The sequence below is a fragment of the Oncorhynchus keta genome, chromosome 1, assembly GCF_023373465.1.
Source record: "Oncorhynchus keta strain PuntledgeMale-10-30-2019 chromosome 1, Oket_V2, whole genome shotgun sequence".
Lineage (NCBI taxonomy): Eukaryota > Metazoa > Chordata > Actinopteri > Salmoniformes > Salmonidae > Oncorhynchus > Oncorhynchus keta.
Window position 1 is genome coordinate 8,084,365 of NC_068421.1, and position 18,185 is coordinate 8,102,549.

The 18,185-nt window shown below is 46.8% G+C and overlaps 1 protein-coding gene across 1 annotated transcript in view; it reads left to right on the forward strand.

Moving 5' to 3' along the window:
- LOC118379318 (small G protein signaling modulator 2-like) overlaps nt 1–18,185 on the forward strand; it is a 144,215-nt gene that overhangs the window by 82,376 nt on the left and 43,654 nt on the right. The window contains 5 exon segments of the mRNA XM_052485219.1: nt 2,022–2,146; nt 4,115–4,182; nt 5,683–5,846; nt 10,031–10,154; nt 11,945–12,082. Of these exon segments, the coding sequence (XP_052341179.1) occupies nt 2,022–2,146; nt 4,115–4,182; nt 5,683–5,846; nt 10,031–10,154; nt 11,945–12,082 (619 nt within the window).

Genomic DNA, 18,185 nt, shown 5'->3' on the forward strand with positions numbered 1-18,185 from the left:
AGCCCCTCTCCTGTTTCCAATACTCCAGCCCCCTCTCCTGTTTCCAATACTCCAGCCCCTCTCCTGTTTCCAAACTCCAGCCCCTCTCCTGTTTCCAATATTCCAGCCCCCTCTCCTGTTTCCAATACTCCAGCCCCCTCTCCTGTTTCCAATACTCCAGCCCCTCTCCTGTTTCCAATACTCCAGCCCCCTCTCCTGTTTCCAATACTCCAGCCCCCTCTCCTGTTTCCAATACTCCAGCCCCTCTCCTGTTTCCAATACTCCAGCCCCTCTCCTGTTTCCAATACTCCAGCCCCTCTCCTGTTTCCAATACTCCAGCCCCTCTCCTGTTTCCAATACTCCAGCCCCTCTCCTGTTTCCAATACTCCAGCCCCCTCTCCTGTTTCCAATACTCCAGCCCCCTCTCCCGTTTTCAATACTCCAGCCCCCTCTCCAGTTTCCAATACTCCAGCCCCTCTCCTGTTTCCAATACTCCAGCCCCCTCTCCTGTTTCCAATACTCCAGCCCCTCTCCTGTTTCCAATACTCCAGCCCCTCTCCTGTTTCAATACTCCAGCCCCTCTCCTGTTTCAATACTCCAGCCCCCTCTCCTGTTTCAATACTCCAGCCCCCTCTCCTGTTTCCAATACTCCAGCCCCCTCTCCTGTTTCCAATACTCCAGCCCCTCTCCTGTTTCCAATACTCCAGCCCCCTCTCCTGTTTCCAATACTCCAGCCCCTCTCCCGTTTTCAATACTCCAGCCCCCTCTCCCGTTTCCAATACTCCAGCCCCCTCTCCTGTTTCCAATACTCCAGCCCCTCTCCTGTTTCCAATACTCCAGCCCCCTCTCCTGTTTCCAATACTCCAGCCCCCTCTCCTGTTTCCAATACTCCAGCCCCCTCTCCTGTTTCCAATACTCCAGCCCCCTCTCCTGTTTCCAATACTCCAGCCCCCTCTCCTGTTTCCAATACTCCAGCCCCCTCCCATTCTGAGGATAACGACACTGAGCCTTTTTCAACAAAAACGATAAGAGATTGGAGAACACTTTGAGAGGGATCTTAGACCATTCCTCTGTTCAGAATCATTCCAGATCTTTGCTATACTTCATCTGTTCTTATGGACTGTCCTCTTCAATTCAAAACCACAGGCTTTTCAATGGGAGTTCAAGTCCGGAGACTGAAGTGGCCATTTTGCAAAAATGTTGATTTTTGTAGTCAATTAACCATTTCTTCATAGATTTTGATTAGTGGGAGTTTAGTTGCAATTGCTAGAAGATCCACTTGAGGCCCATGTGTCAGTCTCCTGGCAGAGGCAACCAGGTTTTTGGGCTAAAATGTCCTGCTACTGGGTAAACTTCATGATGCCGTTGATCTTAAACAAGGTAGCCTAGTGGTTAGAGTGTTGGACTAGTAACCGGAAAGTTGCAAGTTCAAACCCCCGAGCTGACAAGGTACAAATCTGTCATTCTGCTCCTGAACAGGCAGTTAACCCACTGTTCCTAGACCAGTTAACCCACTGTTCCTAGACCAGTTAACCCACTGTTCCTAGGCCAGTTAACCCACTGTTCCTAGGCCAGTTAACCCACTGTTCCTAGGCCAGTTAACCCACTGTTCCTAGACCAGTTAACCCACTGTTCCTAGACCAGTTAACCCACTGTTCCTAGACCAGTTAACCCACTGTTCCTAGACCAGTTAACCCACTGTTCCTAGACCAGTTAACCCACTGTTCCTAGACCAGTTAACCCACTGTTCCTAGACCAGTTAACCCACTGTTCCTAGACCAGTTAACCCACTGTTCCTAGACCAGTTAACCCACTGTTCCTAGACCAGTTAACCCACTGTTCCTAGACCAGTTAACCCACTGTTCCTAGGCTGTCATTGAAAATAAGAACTTGTTCTTAACTGACTTGCCTGGTTAAATAAAGGTTAAATAAAGGTAAAATAAAATAAAGAGCTCTATTTCCATTGGCACTTTGGGATACCTGGTTAGGGTCAGATGGCATGAAAATAAAGCTCTTTGCCCCCCTCCCTCCCTCCCATATAGAAGAAAGAGATAGAGGTGTTGCGGGGGTACCTGTCTCTTCACCAGGCAGGGGACAACCTCACCTTGAAGTGGACCCCTAACCAGCTCATCAACGGCACCCTGGGGGACTGTGACCTGGACAAGAGGTAGGTACAGGGACATAGACGTGACGTGGACCCCTAACCAGCTCATCAACGGCACCCTGGGGGACTGTGACCTGGACAAGAGGTAGGTACAGGGACATAGACGTGAAGTGGACCCCTAACCAGCTCATCAACGGCACCCTGGGGGACTGTGACCTGGACAAGAGGTAGGTACAGGGACATAGACGTGACGTGGACCCCTAACCAGCTCATCAACGGCACCCTGGGGGACTGTGACCTGGACAAGAGGTAGGTACAGGGACATAGACGTGACGTGGACCCCTAACCAGCTCATCAACGGCACCCTGGGGGACTGTGACCTGGACAAGAGGTAGGTACAGGGACATAGACGTGACGTGGACCCCTAACCAGCTCATCAACGGCACCCTGGGGGACTGTGACCTGGACAAGAGGTAGGTACAGGGACATAGACGTGACGTGGACCCCTAACCAGCTCATCAACGGCACCCTGGGGGACTGTGACCTGGACAAGAGGTAGTTACAGGGACATAGACGTGACGGAGGTAGAAACGTATGGCGATGGACACACCGTCCTATTTCACCTTTCCCCGGGTCAGAGGCTCAAGGCAACCTGACAAAAGAGTTACCACACAGTTGGAGCCCTGTATGCTGATTGGCTAACAGCCATGGTATATTAGACCGTATACCATGGGATATAGAGGAATGTGATGAGGAATAGAACACAGGGTGCTTTAATGCCAAGCAGAAGTATTGATCATGGAAATGGAGAGATAATGAGAGAGATAATGAGAGAGATAATGAGAGAGATAATGCATGAAATACGACATGATAACTATACATCTAATAACATGGATATATATAGAGGAATATAAACTGGGTGGTTGGAGCCCTGTATGCTGATTGGCTAACAGCCATGGTATATTAGACCGTATACCATGGGATATAGAGGAATGTGATGAGGAATAGAACAAAGAACTGTATAAATGTTAACAAACACGCACACTACCGTTCAACAGTTTTGGTGGTCACTTAGAAATGTCCTTGTTTTTGAAGGAAAAGCAAATTTGTTTGTCCGTTAAATAACGGACAAACAAATAACATCAAATTGATAATAACATCAAATTGATCAGAAATACAGTGTAGACATTGTTGATGTTGTAAATGTCTATTGTAGCTGGAAAAGGCAGATTTTTTAAATGGAATATCTACATAGGTGTACAGAGGTCCATTATCAGCAACCAGCTAGAAGTTCTTAGCCAATCAGAGAGTGCATGATCAGCTCATGTTCAGAGTGTGGGGGCGAGAGGGCACCAGCAGATTGGCTGATCAAGATCGATATCCCCTCAGTTGAGGAGAGCTAGACAAAGTGGCACCAGCTGGACATGAACAAATGTTCACACAAACAAGTACAAATGTGAATAAATGTCTATATACTAACCCTGGGGGACTGTGACCCAGTCCCAAATCGCACTCTATTCCCTATGTAGTGCACTACTTTTGACCAGAGCCCTCCAAAAGTAGTGCACTATAAAGGGTACCCAGGGTACCATTTGGAACACAACCATATTTATATGCTTGCTGTTTATACATCATTGTGTTTAACCTGTCACCCCCTCAACCCCCTAATCTCCCCCAACACACCCTGGATGAAGATCTAACCCATGTCCAAATGTATTGGTTAATTAGTTGGCCTTTTCATAAAATGGCACAATAATTTTATTTAATTCTCTCTCCCTCTCTCTCTGTCTGTGTGTCTCTCCCTCTCTCTCTGTCTGTGTGTCTCTCCCTCTCTGTCTGTCTGTCTGTCTGTCTGTGTCTCTCTCTCTCTCTGTCTGTCTGTCTGTCTGTCTGTCTGTCTGTCTGTCTGTCTGTCTGTCTGTCTGTGTCTCTCTGTCTGTCTGTGTCTCTCTCTGTCTGTCTGTGTCTCTCTCTGTCTGTCTGTCTGTGTCTCTCTCTGTCTGTCTGTGTCTCTCTCTCTGTCTCTCTCAGTATCTATTGGGACTATGCGTTGACCGTGCCTTTACGACAGGTCGTGTGCATTCACTGTCACCAGCGACGTGAGTCTATACACACCCACACACACACACCTAACAGACTATTACAGTCAACCTCATTATTTCCCATCAACCCCAGATAGAGAATATGCTGCTATTTGACCAGGCCCCATAGAGAATAGGCTGCTATTTGACAAGGGCCCATAGGGCTTGGTATGCAGTCATGGGAGGCTGTGCGCTTTATGACCGTGTCCCATTAAGCTATCGATCAGTGGTTTTGATTAACTATTAATTTCTTGTTTGTGGGTATTAAGTCAAGGAGGGTTTAACAGGTTTGGTTGAAGAGCAGCAGGGCAGAAGGGCGGAGGACAGAAGGACGGAGGACAGAAGGGCAAAGGGCGGGAGGGCAGAACGGCGGGAGGGCAGAAGGGGAGGAGGGCAGACGGGCAGGAGGGCGGAGGGCAGGAGGACAGAAGGGAGGAGGGCAGGAGGACAGAAGGGAGGAGGGCAGGAGGACAGAAGGGCGGAGGACAGAAGGGCAAAGGGCGGGAGGGCAGAACGGCGGGAGGGCAGAAGGGGAGGAGGGCAGACGGGCGGGAGGGCAGGAGGACAGAAGGGCGGAGGGCAGGAGGACAGAAGGGAGGAGGGCAGGAGGACAGAAGGGAGGAGGGCAGGAGGACAGAAGGGAGGAGGGCAGGAGGACAGAAGGGAGGAGGACAGAAGGGCGGAGGGCGGGAGGGCAGACGGGGGAGGGCAGAAGGGGAGGAGGGCGGGAGGGCAGACGGGCGGAGGGCAGGAGGACAGAAGGGCGGAGGGCAGGAGGACAGAAGGGCGGAGGCAGGAGGACAGGGCAGGAGGCAGAAGGGGAGGAGGACAGCGGAGGGCAGGAGGAGGGCGGGTGGGGCAGACGGGCGGAGGGGGGAGGAGGCAGAAGGGCGGAGGGCAGGAGGACAGAAGGGCGGAGGGCAGGAGGACAGAAGGGCGGAGGCAGGAGGACAGAAGGGCGGGAGGGCAGACGGGCAGAAGGGCAGACGGGCGGGAGGGCAGGAGGACAGAAGGGCGGAGGACAGAAGGGCAGAGGGCAGGAAGACAGAAGGGCGGAGGGCAGGAGGACAGAAGGGCGGGAGGGCAGACGGGCAGAAGGGCAGACGGGCGAGAGGGCAGGAGGACAGAAGGGCGGAGGGCAGGAGGACAGAAGGGCGGAGGGCAGGAGGAAAGAAGGGCGGGAGGGCAGACGGGCAGACGGGCGGGAGGGCAGGAGGACAGAAGGGCGGAGGACAGAAGGGCGGAGGGTAGGAAGACAGAAGGGCGGAGGACAGAAGGGCGGAGGACAGAAGGGCGGGAGGGCAGACGGGCGGAGGGCAGAAGGGCGGAGGGCAGGAGGACAGAAGGGCGGGAGGGCAGACGGGCAGAAGGGCGGAGGGCAGAACGGCAGAGGGCAGAAGGATGGAGGATATAGCTGCTCAAGTTTCCTCATTTATCTTAGTGACTCCCTTTATACTGCTCCTCTCAAATTATTTTTCTCTATTCACACCCTTTCTTTTCATATCTACCTCCCCCCAGCGGACTGTGGTGGGACTTTGGTTCTGGTTAGTCAGGACGGTATCCAGCACCCCCCACTCCACTTCCCCCCCGGCGGCCACCTCCTGGCCTTCCTGTCCTGCCTGGAGACGGGCCTGCTGCCCCGCGGTCAGCTGGAGCCACCACTCTGGAGCCAGAGAGGCAAGGTAAGACCTGGTCTCAGAACAGATCTAATACTACAGAGAGGCAAGGTAAGACCTGGTCTCAGAACAGATCTAATACTATAGAGGTGATTGCTATTAAAAACTGGCCTCAGACAGATATAGTACAATACTATATAAAGAGAGACGTCAGTTAAGTAGTAAGTGTGTGTTTCTAAGACCTGACTCCAGAACAGATTTAACACCACTCTGGTCACAGAAAGGTAAAGGGACGACTTTTGTTTATTTTTTTATTTCTCCTTTATTTAACCAGGTAGGCCAGTTGAGAACAAGTTCTCATGTACAACTGCGACCTGGCCAAGATAAAGTAATAATATGGGGATGAGGTAGTTGGGTGTGCTATTTACAGCTGCTCTGACAGCTGATGCTTAAAGTTAGAGAGGGAGATATAAGACTCCAGCTTCAGTGATTTTTTGCAATTCGTTCCAGTCATTGACTAGAAGGAAAGACAAGAAGGAAAGACTATAAGGAAAGACTAGAAGGAAAGTTGCTGCAGGGGTGCAGAGATGTTGGCCGGGTAGGTAGGCGTAGCCAGGTGGAAGGCTTGGCCAGGCTTATTGAAATGATAGATTATCGTAGATTTATCAGTGGTGACCATGTTTCCTAGCCTTACCTAGACAGTGTTTCCTATCCCTCAGTGCAGTGGGCAGCTGGGAGGAGGTGCTCTTATTCCCAAATAATTTGAGACACTAAAGTCCATGGAGAATAAGTGCTACAGGAAGCAAATTTCTGTTTGAAAAAGCTAGCCTTAGCTTTCCTAAGTGACTGAGTATATTGGTTCCTGACTTCCCTGAAAAGTTGCATATCACTGGGGCTATTCGATGCCACAGGATGTTTTTGTGTGGAGTCAAGTCTGGGGTGAACCAAGGGCTATATCTGTTCTTAGTTCTACATTTTTTGGTAGGGGTATGCTTATTTAAGATGGAGAGGAAAGCACTTTTGAAGAGCAACCAGGCATCCTCTACTGACAGGATGAGGTCAATATCCTTCCAGGATACCCGGGCCCGATCGATTAGAAAGGCCTGCTCGCTGAAGTGTTTTAGGGAGCATTGGTCGTTTGACCGCGGACCCAGTACGCACGCAGGCAATGAGGCAGTGATCGCTGAGATCCTGGTTGAAGACAGCAGAGGTGTATTTAGAGGGCAGGTTGGTCAGGATGATATCTATGAGTCTGCCCATGGTTACGGATTTAGGGTTGTACCTGGTAGGTTCCTTGATGATTTGTGTGAGATTGAGGGCATCTAGCTTAGATTGTAGGATGGCTGGGGTGTTAAGAATGTCCCAGTTTAGCTCGCCTAACAGCACGAGCTCTGAAGATAGATGGGGGGAAATCAGTTCACATATGGTGTCCAGGGCACAGCTGGGGGCAGAAGGTGGTCTATAACAAGCGGCAACAGAGAGAGACTTGTTTCTGGAAAGGTGGATTTTTTAAAGTAGAAGCTCGAATTGTTTGGGCACAGACCTGGATAGTAAGACAGCCTACACCTACGACTATAATAATTATAATATATATAATTTTATAATTATAATATATATAATATAATATAGCTATAATATACATAATATAATAATATAGTATAATATATATTTATAATAATTATAATATAATATATATAATATAATAATGATAATATAATAATATAATATATATAATATAATATAGCTATAATATACATAATATAATAATTATAATATAATATAGTAGTTAGAATATAATATTTATAATAATTATAATATAATATATACATATAATAATTATAATATAATATAGTAGTTAGAATATAATAATTATAATATAATAAATATAATATAATAATGATAATATAATATATATAATAAATATAATATAATAATTATAATATAATAATTATAATATAATAAATATAATATAATAATAATATAATATAATAAATATAATATAATAATGATAATATAATAAATATAATATAATAATATATAATATAATAAATATAATATAATAATGATAATATAATAAATATAATATAATAAATATAATATAATAATTATAATATATATAATATAATATAATAATTATAATATAATACACTGCTCAAAAAAATAAAGGGAACACTAAAATAACACATCCTAGATCTGAATGAATGAAATATTCTTATTAAATACTTTTTTCTTTACATAGTTGAATGTGCTGACAACAAAATCACACAAAAATTATCAATGGAAATCAAATGTATCAACCCATGGAGGTCTGGATCTGGAGTCACACTCAACATTAAAGTGGAAAACCACACTACAGGCTGATCCAACTTTGATGTAATGTCCTTATTAAAACATGTCAAAATGAGGCTCAGTAGTGTGTGTGGCCTCCACGTGCCTGTATGACCTCCCTACAACGCCTGGGCATGCTCCTGATGAGGTGGCGGATGGTCTCCTGAGGGATCTCCTCCCAGACCTGGACTAAAGCATCCACCAACTCCTGGACAGTCTGTGGATGGAGCGAGACATGACGTCCCAGATGTGCTCAATTGGATTCAGGACTGGGGAACGGGCGGGCCAGTCCATAGCATCAATGCCTTCCTCTTGCAGGAACTGCTGACACACTCCTGCCACATGAGGTCTAGCATTGTCTTGCATTAGGAGGAACCCAGGGCCAACCGCACCAGCATATGGTCTCACAAGGGGTCTGAGGATCTAGTCTCGGTACCTAATGGCAGTCAGGCTACCTCTGGCGAGCACATGGAGGGCTGTGCGGCCCCCCAAAGAAATGCCACCCTACACCATGACTGACCCACCGCCAAACTGGTCATGCTGGAGGATGTTGCAGGCAGCAGAACGTTCTCCACGGCGTCTCCAGACTCTGTCACGTCTGTCACATGTGCTCAGTGTGAACCTGCTTTCATCTGTGAAGAGCACAGCGCGCCAGTGGCGAATTTGCCAATCTTGGTGTTCTCTGGCAAATGCCAAATGTCCTGCACGGTGTTGGGCTGTAAGCTCAACCCCTACCTGTGGACGTCGGGCCCTCATACCACCCTCATGGAGTCTGTTTCTGACCATTTGAGCAGACACATGCACATTTGTGGCCTGCTGGAGGTCATTTTGCAGGGCTCTGGCAGTGCTCCTCCTGCTCCTCGCACAAAGGCGGAGGTAGCGGTCCTGCTGCTGGGTTGTTGCCCTCCTACGACCTCCTCCACATTTCCTGATGTACTGGCCTGTCTCCTGGTAGCGCCTCCATGCTTTGGACACTACGCTGACAGACACAGCAAACCTTCTTGCCACAGCTCGCATTGATATACCATCCTGGATGAGCTGCACTACCTGAGCCACTTGTGTCGGTTGTAGACTCCGTCTCATGCTACCACTAGAGTGAAAGCACCGCCAGCATTCAAAAGTGACCAAAACATCAGCCAGGAAGCATAGGAACTGAGAAGTGGTCTGTGGTTACCACCTACAGAACCACTCCTTTATTGGGGGTGTCTTGCTAATTGCCTATAATTTCCACCTGTTGTCTATTCCATTTGCACAACAGCATGTGACATTTATTGTCAATCAGTGTTGCTTCCTAAGTGGACAGTTTGATTTCACAGAAGTGTGATTGACTTGGAGTTACATTGTGTTTAAGTGTATATATAATATAATATAATAATTATAATATATATAATATATATATATAATATAATAATTATAATATATATATATAATATAATAATTATAATATATATATATATATATATAATATAATAATTATAACATATATATAATATAATAATTATAATATATATATAATAATTGTAATATATATATAATATAATAATTATAATATATATATAATATAATAATTATAATATAATATATATAATATAATAATTATAATATATATATAATATAATAATTATAATATATACATAATATAATAATTATAATATATATAATATGTGCCATTTCGCAGATACTTTTGTGGAAAGCGACTTACAGCCATGCAGCATATGTTTTACGTACAGGTGGTCCTGGGAATCGAACCCACTACCCCGGCATTACAAGCACCATGCTCTACCAACTGAGTCACACAGCAAAACCATAAATACAGTGATCTAGTATACATAAACTATAAATCGTTGCCGACTCCTGCAACAGTGTATAATGTGTATGTGTGTGTGTGTGTGTGTGTGTGTGTGTGTGTATGTATATTCTAGGGTAAGGGGTTTCCTAAGGTAAGGAAGAGGACCAGCACAGTCAGGCTGGTAGATCAGGAGGGAGAGGAGCAGACAGCAGCTGACTATGTGTATGTATCGTATCCTGGACACCACCACGACTCCAGTGAGTTACCCCCTCCTTCCAATACACACACACACACACACACACACACACACACAGACACAGCCACACACACACAGACAGCACACATACACACACACACACTCACACAGACACTCACACACACACACACACACACACACACACACACACACACACACACACACACACACACACACACACCACACACACACACACACACACACACACACACACACACACACACCCTCCACACACACACACACACACAGAGACACACAGACACACACACACAAACACACACACACACACACTGTAGAGGCTGTAAGCTGTAGAGACTGTAAGCTGTAGAGACTGTAAACTATAGAGACAGCTGTAGAGACTGTAAACTGTAGAGACTGTAGAGACTGTAAGCTGTAGAGACTGTAAGCTGTAGAGACTGTAAGCTATAGAGACTGTAAGCTATATAGACTGTACGCTGTAGAGACTGTAGAGACTGTAAGCTGTAGACACTGTAAGCTGTAGAGACTGTAAGCTATAGAGACTGTAAGCTGTAGAGACTGTAAGCTGTAGAGACTGTAAGCAGTGACCATAAACTACCACCACACCACCAGGCCTGTAGATGGTGCTGTGTTATATGTTTAATCAAATCAAATCAAATCAAATGTATTTATATAGCCCTTCGTACATCAGCTGATATCTCAAAGTGCTGTACAGAAACCCAGCCTAAAACCCCAAACAGCAAACAATGCAGGTGTAAAAGCACTGTGGCTAGGAAAAACTCCCTAGAAAGGCCAAAACCTAGGAAGAAACCTAGAGAGGAACCGGGCTATGTGGGGTGGCCAGTCCTCTTCTGGCTGTGCCGGGTAGAGATTATAACAGAACATGACCAAGATGTTCAAATGTTCATAAATGACCAGCATGGTCGAATAATAATAAGGCAGAACAGTTGAAACTGGAGCAGCAGCACAGTCAGGTGGACTGGGGACAGCAAGGAGCCATCATGTCAGGTAGTCCTGGGGCACGGTCCTAGGGCTCAGGTCCTCCGAGAGAGAGAAAGAAAGAGAGAATTAGAGAGAGCATATGTGGGGTGGCCAGTCCTCTTCTGGCTGTGCCGGGTGGAGATTATAACAGAACGTGGCCAAGATGTTCAAATGTTCATAAATGACCAGCATGGTTGAAGGCAGAACAGTTGAAACTGGAGCAGCAGCATGGCCAGGTGGACTGGGGACAGCAAGGAGTCATCATGTCAGGTAGTCCTGGGACATGGTCCTAGGGCCCAGGCCAGTTGAAACTGGAGCAGCAGCATGGGCAGGTGGACTGGGGACAGCAAGGAGTCATCATGTCAGATAGTCCTGGGGCATGGTCCTAGGGCTCAGGTCCTCCGAGAGAGAGAAAGAAAGAGAGAAGGAGAGAATTAGAGAACGCACACTTAGATTCACACAGGACACCGAATAGGACAGGAGAAGTACTCCAGATATAACAAACTGACCCTAGCCCCCCGACACATAAACTACTGCAGCATAAATACTGGAGGCTGAGACAGGAGGGGTCAGGAGACACTGTGGCCCCATCCGAGGACACCCCCGGACAGGGCCAAACAGGAAGGATATAACCCCACCCATTTTGCCAAAGCACAGCCCCCACACCACTAGAGGGATATCTTCAACCACCAACTTAACTGTGTGATCTGTGTGTATTATTACCTGGTTATATAGCAGTGACCATAAACTACCACCACACCACCCGGCCTATAGATGGCGCTGTGTTATATGTTTAACTGTGTTCTGTGTGTATTATTACCTGGTATATAGCAGTGACTATAAACTACCACCACACCACGGGCAGCCGTGCTCCCTCGCTGGATGATGATGAAGAGGAAGAGGACAGACTCCAGGCTATGATCTCAATGATCTGTTGGCGGAACCTCACAGATCCTAATGTCATGAAAGGTTTTTATCTATCACCTGACCCCCAACCCCTTACAAACTTCACTACCCACAATTCACTTCCTGGTCCATCCCTCCCCATCTTACTCTCCCATCTAAACCTCTGTGTGTCTTTTTGTCCCTGTGGCCTTATCCAACAGTGCAGAGTAGGTCAGGGAGTGTATGGTTGGCTGCTTGGGAGAGTTAGAGAGGAGAGAGAGGATGGCTGCTAGTGATCTATGCTCTCTTCAATACAAAATGACAAAACTAGAGACTGAGAGGGGGAGAAGAGACAAAGAGAGGGAGAGAGGATGGCTGTTGAGTCCATCCCTCCCCATCTTCTTCAAAACAAAATGACAAAACTAGGACTGAGAGTAGGGGGGGATGGTTGGCTGCTTGGGAGAAAGAGAGGGAGAGAGGATGGCTGTTGAGTATACGCTCTCTCTTCAATACAAAATGACAAAACTAGAGACCGAGAGGGGGGAGAAGGAGAGGAAAAGAGGGAGAGAGGATGGCTGTTGAGTATACGCTCTCTCTTCAATACAAAATGACAAAACTAGAGACCGAGAGGGGGGGGGGGGGAGAGGAAAAGAGAGGGAGAGAGGATGGCTGTTGAGTATACGCTCTCTCTTTAATACAAAATGACAACACTACAGACCGAGAGGGGGGGAGAGGGAGAGAGGATGGCTGTTGAGTATACGCTCTCTCTTCAATACAAAATGACAAAACTAGAGACCGAGAGGGGGGAGAGAGGAGAGGAAAAGAGAGGGAGAGAGGATGGCTGTTGAGTATACGCTCTCTCTTCAATACAAAATTACAAAACTAGAGACCGAGAGGGGGGAGTGAGAGAAGGAGAGGAAAAGAGAGGGAGAGAGAGGATGGCTGTTGAGTATACGCTCTCTCTTTAATACAAAATGACATAACTAGAGACCGAGAGGGGGGGGGAGGAAAAGAGAGGGAGAGAGGGCGAGACAAACATGAAGCCAATCCGATGTAAGTGATTCATACCGTAGCCTAGTTACCTGAAGCCCCTTTATTCAGCATTGGCGTCAACATTCCCCTGTAGGAACCTTGAATCAACGGACTGCTTGTTCTTCTGTAGATCATAGAGACAGAACCATCCATTCAAATGCCAGGGTAAAAGGCTCTACGCATCGATGTACTACTGTACAGTGCATTCGGAAAGTATTCAGACTTTTTGCACATATTGTTAAGTTACAGTCTTAATGTAAAATGGATGTCGGCAGTCTCCACACAATACCCCCAAAAATGACAAAGCAAAAACTTTATTTTTTTAAAACATTTTTTGCAAATGTATTAAACTTTTTCAACAGAAAGGTATTCTGACCCTTTTCTATGAGACTCATAATTGATCTCAGCTGCTTCCTGTTTCCATTGATCATCCTTGAGATGTTTCTACAACTTGATTGGAGTCCACCTGTGGTAAATTCTATTGATTTGGACATGATTTGGAAAGGCACACACCTGTCTATATAAGATCCCACGGTTGCCAGTGGATGTCAGAGCAAAAACCAAGCGATGAGGTTGAAGGAATTGTCTGTAGAGCTCTGAGACAGAATTGTGTCGAGGTACAGATCTGGGGAAGGGTAGCAAAACATTTCTGCAGCATTGAAGGTCCCCAAGAACACAGTGGCCTCCATCATTCTTAAATGGAAGAAGTTTGGAACCACCAAGACTCTTCCTAGAGCTGGCCGCCAGGCCAAACTGAGCAATCAATTCCCCCTGGGAAACTGTGGGAGAAGGGCCTTGATCACTGAGGTGACCAAGACTCCGATGGTCACTCTGACAGAGTTCTAGAGTTCCTCTGTGGAGATGGGGAGAACCTTCCAGAAGGACAACCATATCTGCAGCACTCCAAAAATCACGCCATTATGGTAGAGTGGTCAGATGGAAGCCACTCCTCAGTAAAAGGCACATGGCAGCCCACCTGGAGTTTGCCATAAGACACCTAATGGACTCTCAGACCATGAGAAACAAGATTCTCTGGTCTGATGAAACCAAGATTGAACTCATTGGCCTGAATGCCAAGCGTCACATCTGGAGGAAACCTGGCACCATCCCTACGGTGAAGCATGGTGGTGGCAGCATCATGCTGTGGGGATGTTTTACAGCAGCAGGGACTGGGAGACTAGTCAGGGTTGAGGGAAAGATGAACGGAGCAAAATACAGAGAGATCCTTGATGAAAACCTGCTCCAGAGCACACAGGACCTGACTGGGGCGAAGGTTCACCTTCCAACAGGGCAACCAACCCGAAGCACACAGCCAAGACAATGCAGGAGTGGCTTCGGGACAAGTCTCTGAATGTCCTTGAGTGGCATGGCCAGACCCCCGGACTTTAACCCGATCGAACATCTCTGGAGAGACCTGAAAATATCTGTGCAGCGACGCTCCCCATCCAACCTGACAGAGCTTGAGAGGATCTGCAGAGAAGAATGGGAGAAACTCCCCAAATACAGGCGCGCCAAGCTTGTAGCGTCATACCCAAGAAGACTCAAGGCTGTAATCACTGCCAAAAGGTGCTTCAACAAAGTACTGAGTAAAGGGTTTGAATACTTCTGTAAAAGTCATATTTCAGTTTTTTATTTGTAGTAAATTAGCAACATTTTCTAAAAAAACAGTTTTTGTTTTGTCAATATAGGGTTCTGTGTGACGATTGTTTTTTTCCCCCTTCATCAATTTAATACATTTTAGAATAAGGCTGATATGTGGCTAAATGTGGAAAAAGTCGAAGGATCTGAAAACTTTCCGAATATAAACCCTAGATTGCTGAATGCGGTGTATTGGCCATTGAGAGGTTTTGAAGCCACCGTTCGGCCATTTTGGTACTCCCCAGTAGGAAACAGTCCTCCATAGTAATGAATGGAATTCTACACCATTTCAATGTAAAGTTTCAAGGACAGAATTATGCCTTTAAGTATTTTGTTGTTGTTTTTGGGACAGTAATCCCATAAAAAAATTGTACTCTAGTCCCAGTTCTGATGGTCCTCTCCTCTCCTCTCCTCTCCTCTCAGTGGGGCAGTACCATGTTAGTCCCAGTTCTGATGGTCCTCTCCTCTCCTGTCAGTGGGGCAGTACCATGTTAGTCCCAGTTCTGATGGTCCTCTCCTCTCCTCCTCAGTGGGGCAGTACCATGTTGGTCCCAGTTCTGATGGTCCTCTCCTCTCAGTGGGGCAGTACCATGTTAGTACCAGTATGATGGTCCTCTCCTCTCAGTGGGGCAGTACCATGTTGGTCCCAGTTCTGATGGTCCTCTCCTCTCAGTGGGGCAGTACCATGTTAGTACCAGTATGATGGTCCTCTCCTCTCAGTGGGGCAGTACCATGTTAGTCCCAGTATGATGGTCCTCTCCTCTCAGTGGGGCAGTACCATGTTAGTCCCAGTTCTGATGGTCCTCTCCTCTCCTGTCAGTGGGGCAGTACAATGTTAGTACCAGTTATGATGGTCCTCTCCTCTCAGTGGGGCAGTACCATGTTAGTCCCAGTTCTGATGGTCCCTCTCCTCTCAGTGGGGCAGTACCATGTTAGTCCCAGTTCTGATGGTCCTCTCCTCTCAGTGGGGCAGTACCATGTTGGTCCCAGTGTGATGGTCCTCTCGTCTCAGTGGGGCAGTACCATGTCGGTCCCAGTTCTGATGGTCCCAGTTCTGATGGTCCTCTCCTCTCAGTGGGGCAGTACCATGTCGGTCCCAGTTCTGATGGTCCTCTCCTCTCAGTGGGGCAGTACCATGTCGGTCCCAGTATGATGGTCCTCTCCTCTCAGTGGGGCAGTACCATGTTAGTCCCAGTTCTGATGGTCCTCTCCTCTCAGTGGGGCAGTACCATGTCGGTCCCAGTTCTGATGGTCCTCTCCTCTCAGTGGGGCAGTACCATGTTAGTCCCAGTTCTGATGGTCCTCTCCTCTCAGTGGGGCAGTACCATGTTAGTCCCAGTTCTGATGGTCCTCTCCTCTCAGTGGGGCAGTACCATGTCGGTCCCAGTATGATGGTCCTCTCCTCTCAGTGGGGCAGTACCATGTCGGTCCCAGTATGATGGTCCTCTCCTCTCAGTGGGGCAGTACCATGTTAGTCCCAGTTCTGATGGTCCTCTCCTCTCAGTGGGGCAGTACCATGTTAGTCCCAGTTCTGATGGTCCTCTCCTCTCAGTGGGGCAGTACCATGTTGGTCCCAGTTCTGATGGTCCTCTCCTCTCAGTGGGGCAGTACCATGTTAGTACCAGTATGATGGTCCTCTCCTCTCAGTGGGGCAGTACCATGTCGGTCCCAGTATGATGGTCCTCTCCTCTCAGCACTGTTGGGTCTGGGTTCTGGGACACAAATAAATGCTTTGATAATTGACTCTGTTTTTCCTTTTTGCACTTTTGGTTTGGTTCACTATACCCTTCTCTTTGCTGTCTCGTTTTTGTCCTGGCTCTGTTGTCTTCATTTATGTTCACTGCAGCATGCCTGACCAATTTGCATGTGAGATATGCAGCAACCAGTTTCATTTTGTTTTAATAGAATGTGTTAATGTGTATATATATATATATATATCCTTTCTTTCTTTCTTTCTTTCTTTCTTTTCTTTTCTTTTCTTTCTTTCTTTCTTTCTTTGCTCTGATTTAGTTTTGTCCTCTTCCTCTGTTAGTGCAGTCATTTTTTTCTGCGATGCTGTTCACTGTAATTCTTCACTACCCCAGGTCGTGCCCTCGTCCCTTCCATTGTGGGGCAGGTTCCCATAGTAGAGACATCGACCTTTGGTTCCTCCCTGTCACACTTTGGTTCCTACCCTGTCACACTTTGGTTCCTACCCTGTCACACTTTGGTTCCTACCCTGTCACACTTTGGTTCCTACCCTGTCACACTTTGGTTCCTACCCTGTCACACTTTGGTTCCTACCCTGTTACACTTTGGTTCCTACCCTGTCACAGTTTGGTTCCTACCCTGTCACACTTTGGTTCCTACCCTGTTATACGTTGATTCCTACCCTGTTCACATTGGTTCCTACCCTGTCACACTTTGGTTCCTACCCTGTCACACTTTGGTTCCTACCCTGTCACACTTTGGTTCCTACCCTGTCACACTTTGGTTCCTACCCTGTCACACTTTGGTTCCTACCCTGTCACACTTTGGTTCCTACCTGTCACACTTTGGTTCCTACCCTGTTACACTTTGGTTCCTACCCTGTCACACTTTGGTTCCTACCCTGTCACACTTTGTTCCTACCCTGTCACACTTTGGTTCCTACCCTGTTATACGTTGATTCCTACCCTGTTCACATTGGTTTCTATCCTGTTACACTTTGTTTCCTACCCTGTCACACTTTGGTTCCTACCCTGTCACACTTTGGTTCCTACCCTGTCACACTTTGGTTCCTACCCTGTCACACTTTGGTTCCTACCCTGTCACACTTTGGTTCCTCACACTTTGGTTCCTCCTGTCACACTTTGGTTCCTACCCTGTCACACTTTGGTTCCTACCCTGTTACACTTTGGTTCCTACCCTGTTACACTTTGGTTCCTACTCCTGTCACAGTTTGGTTCCTACCCTGTCACACTTTGGTTCCTACCCTGTTATACGTTGATTCCTACCCTGTTCCCATTGGTTTCTATCCTGTTACACTTTGGTTCCTACCCTGTCACACTTTGTCTCCTACCCTGTTACACTTTGTCTCCTACCCTGTTACACGTTGGTTCCTACCCTGTTACCCTGCTACACTTTGGTTCCTACCCTGTCACAGTAGCGTTATGTCAAGGGGGTGCATTACCAAAAACCCTAAAGTCACTTCCTGTTGAACTTTGAATTCAATTTGGCCCCCAAAAAAAATACCTTTCTAGGGAGTGTGGGGTCTCCTGTCCAGGCAGCATGTTATGTTTTATCATTTAATTTCATGGTTTTTCTGATGCAGTAAAAGAGCAGCTACTCATATTTATAACAGATCATCAGCTCCATCCTGATTAAGGTGAAGAGCATTTCTTTAATGTTTACATTTTTCTGATTCTTTCTACTTTTGGTTTTACCCTTATTGTCATCCTTTTAGTTTTAGTGGGGCTTTTCTGTTGTTATGTTCCTTTATGCTTCCTGCATGGCCTGAGAACCCCGCTGCCCTGTCTCTCTCCTCCTGGTCCTTCTC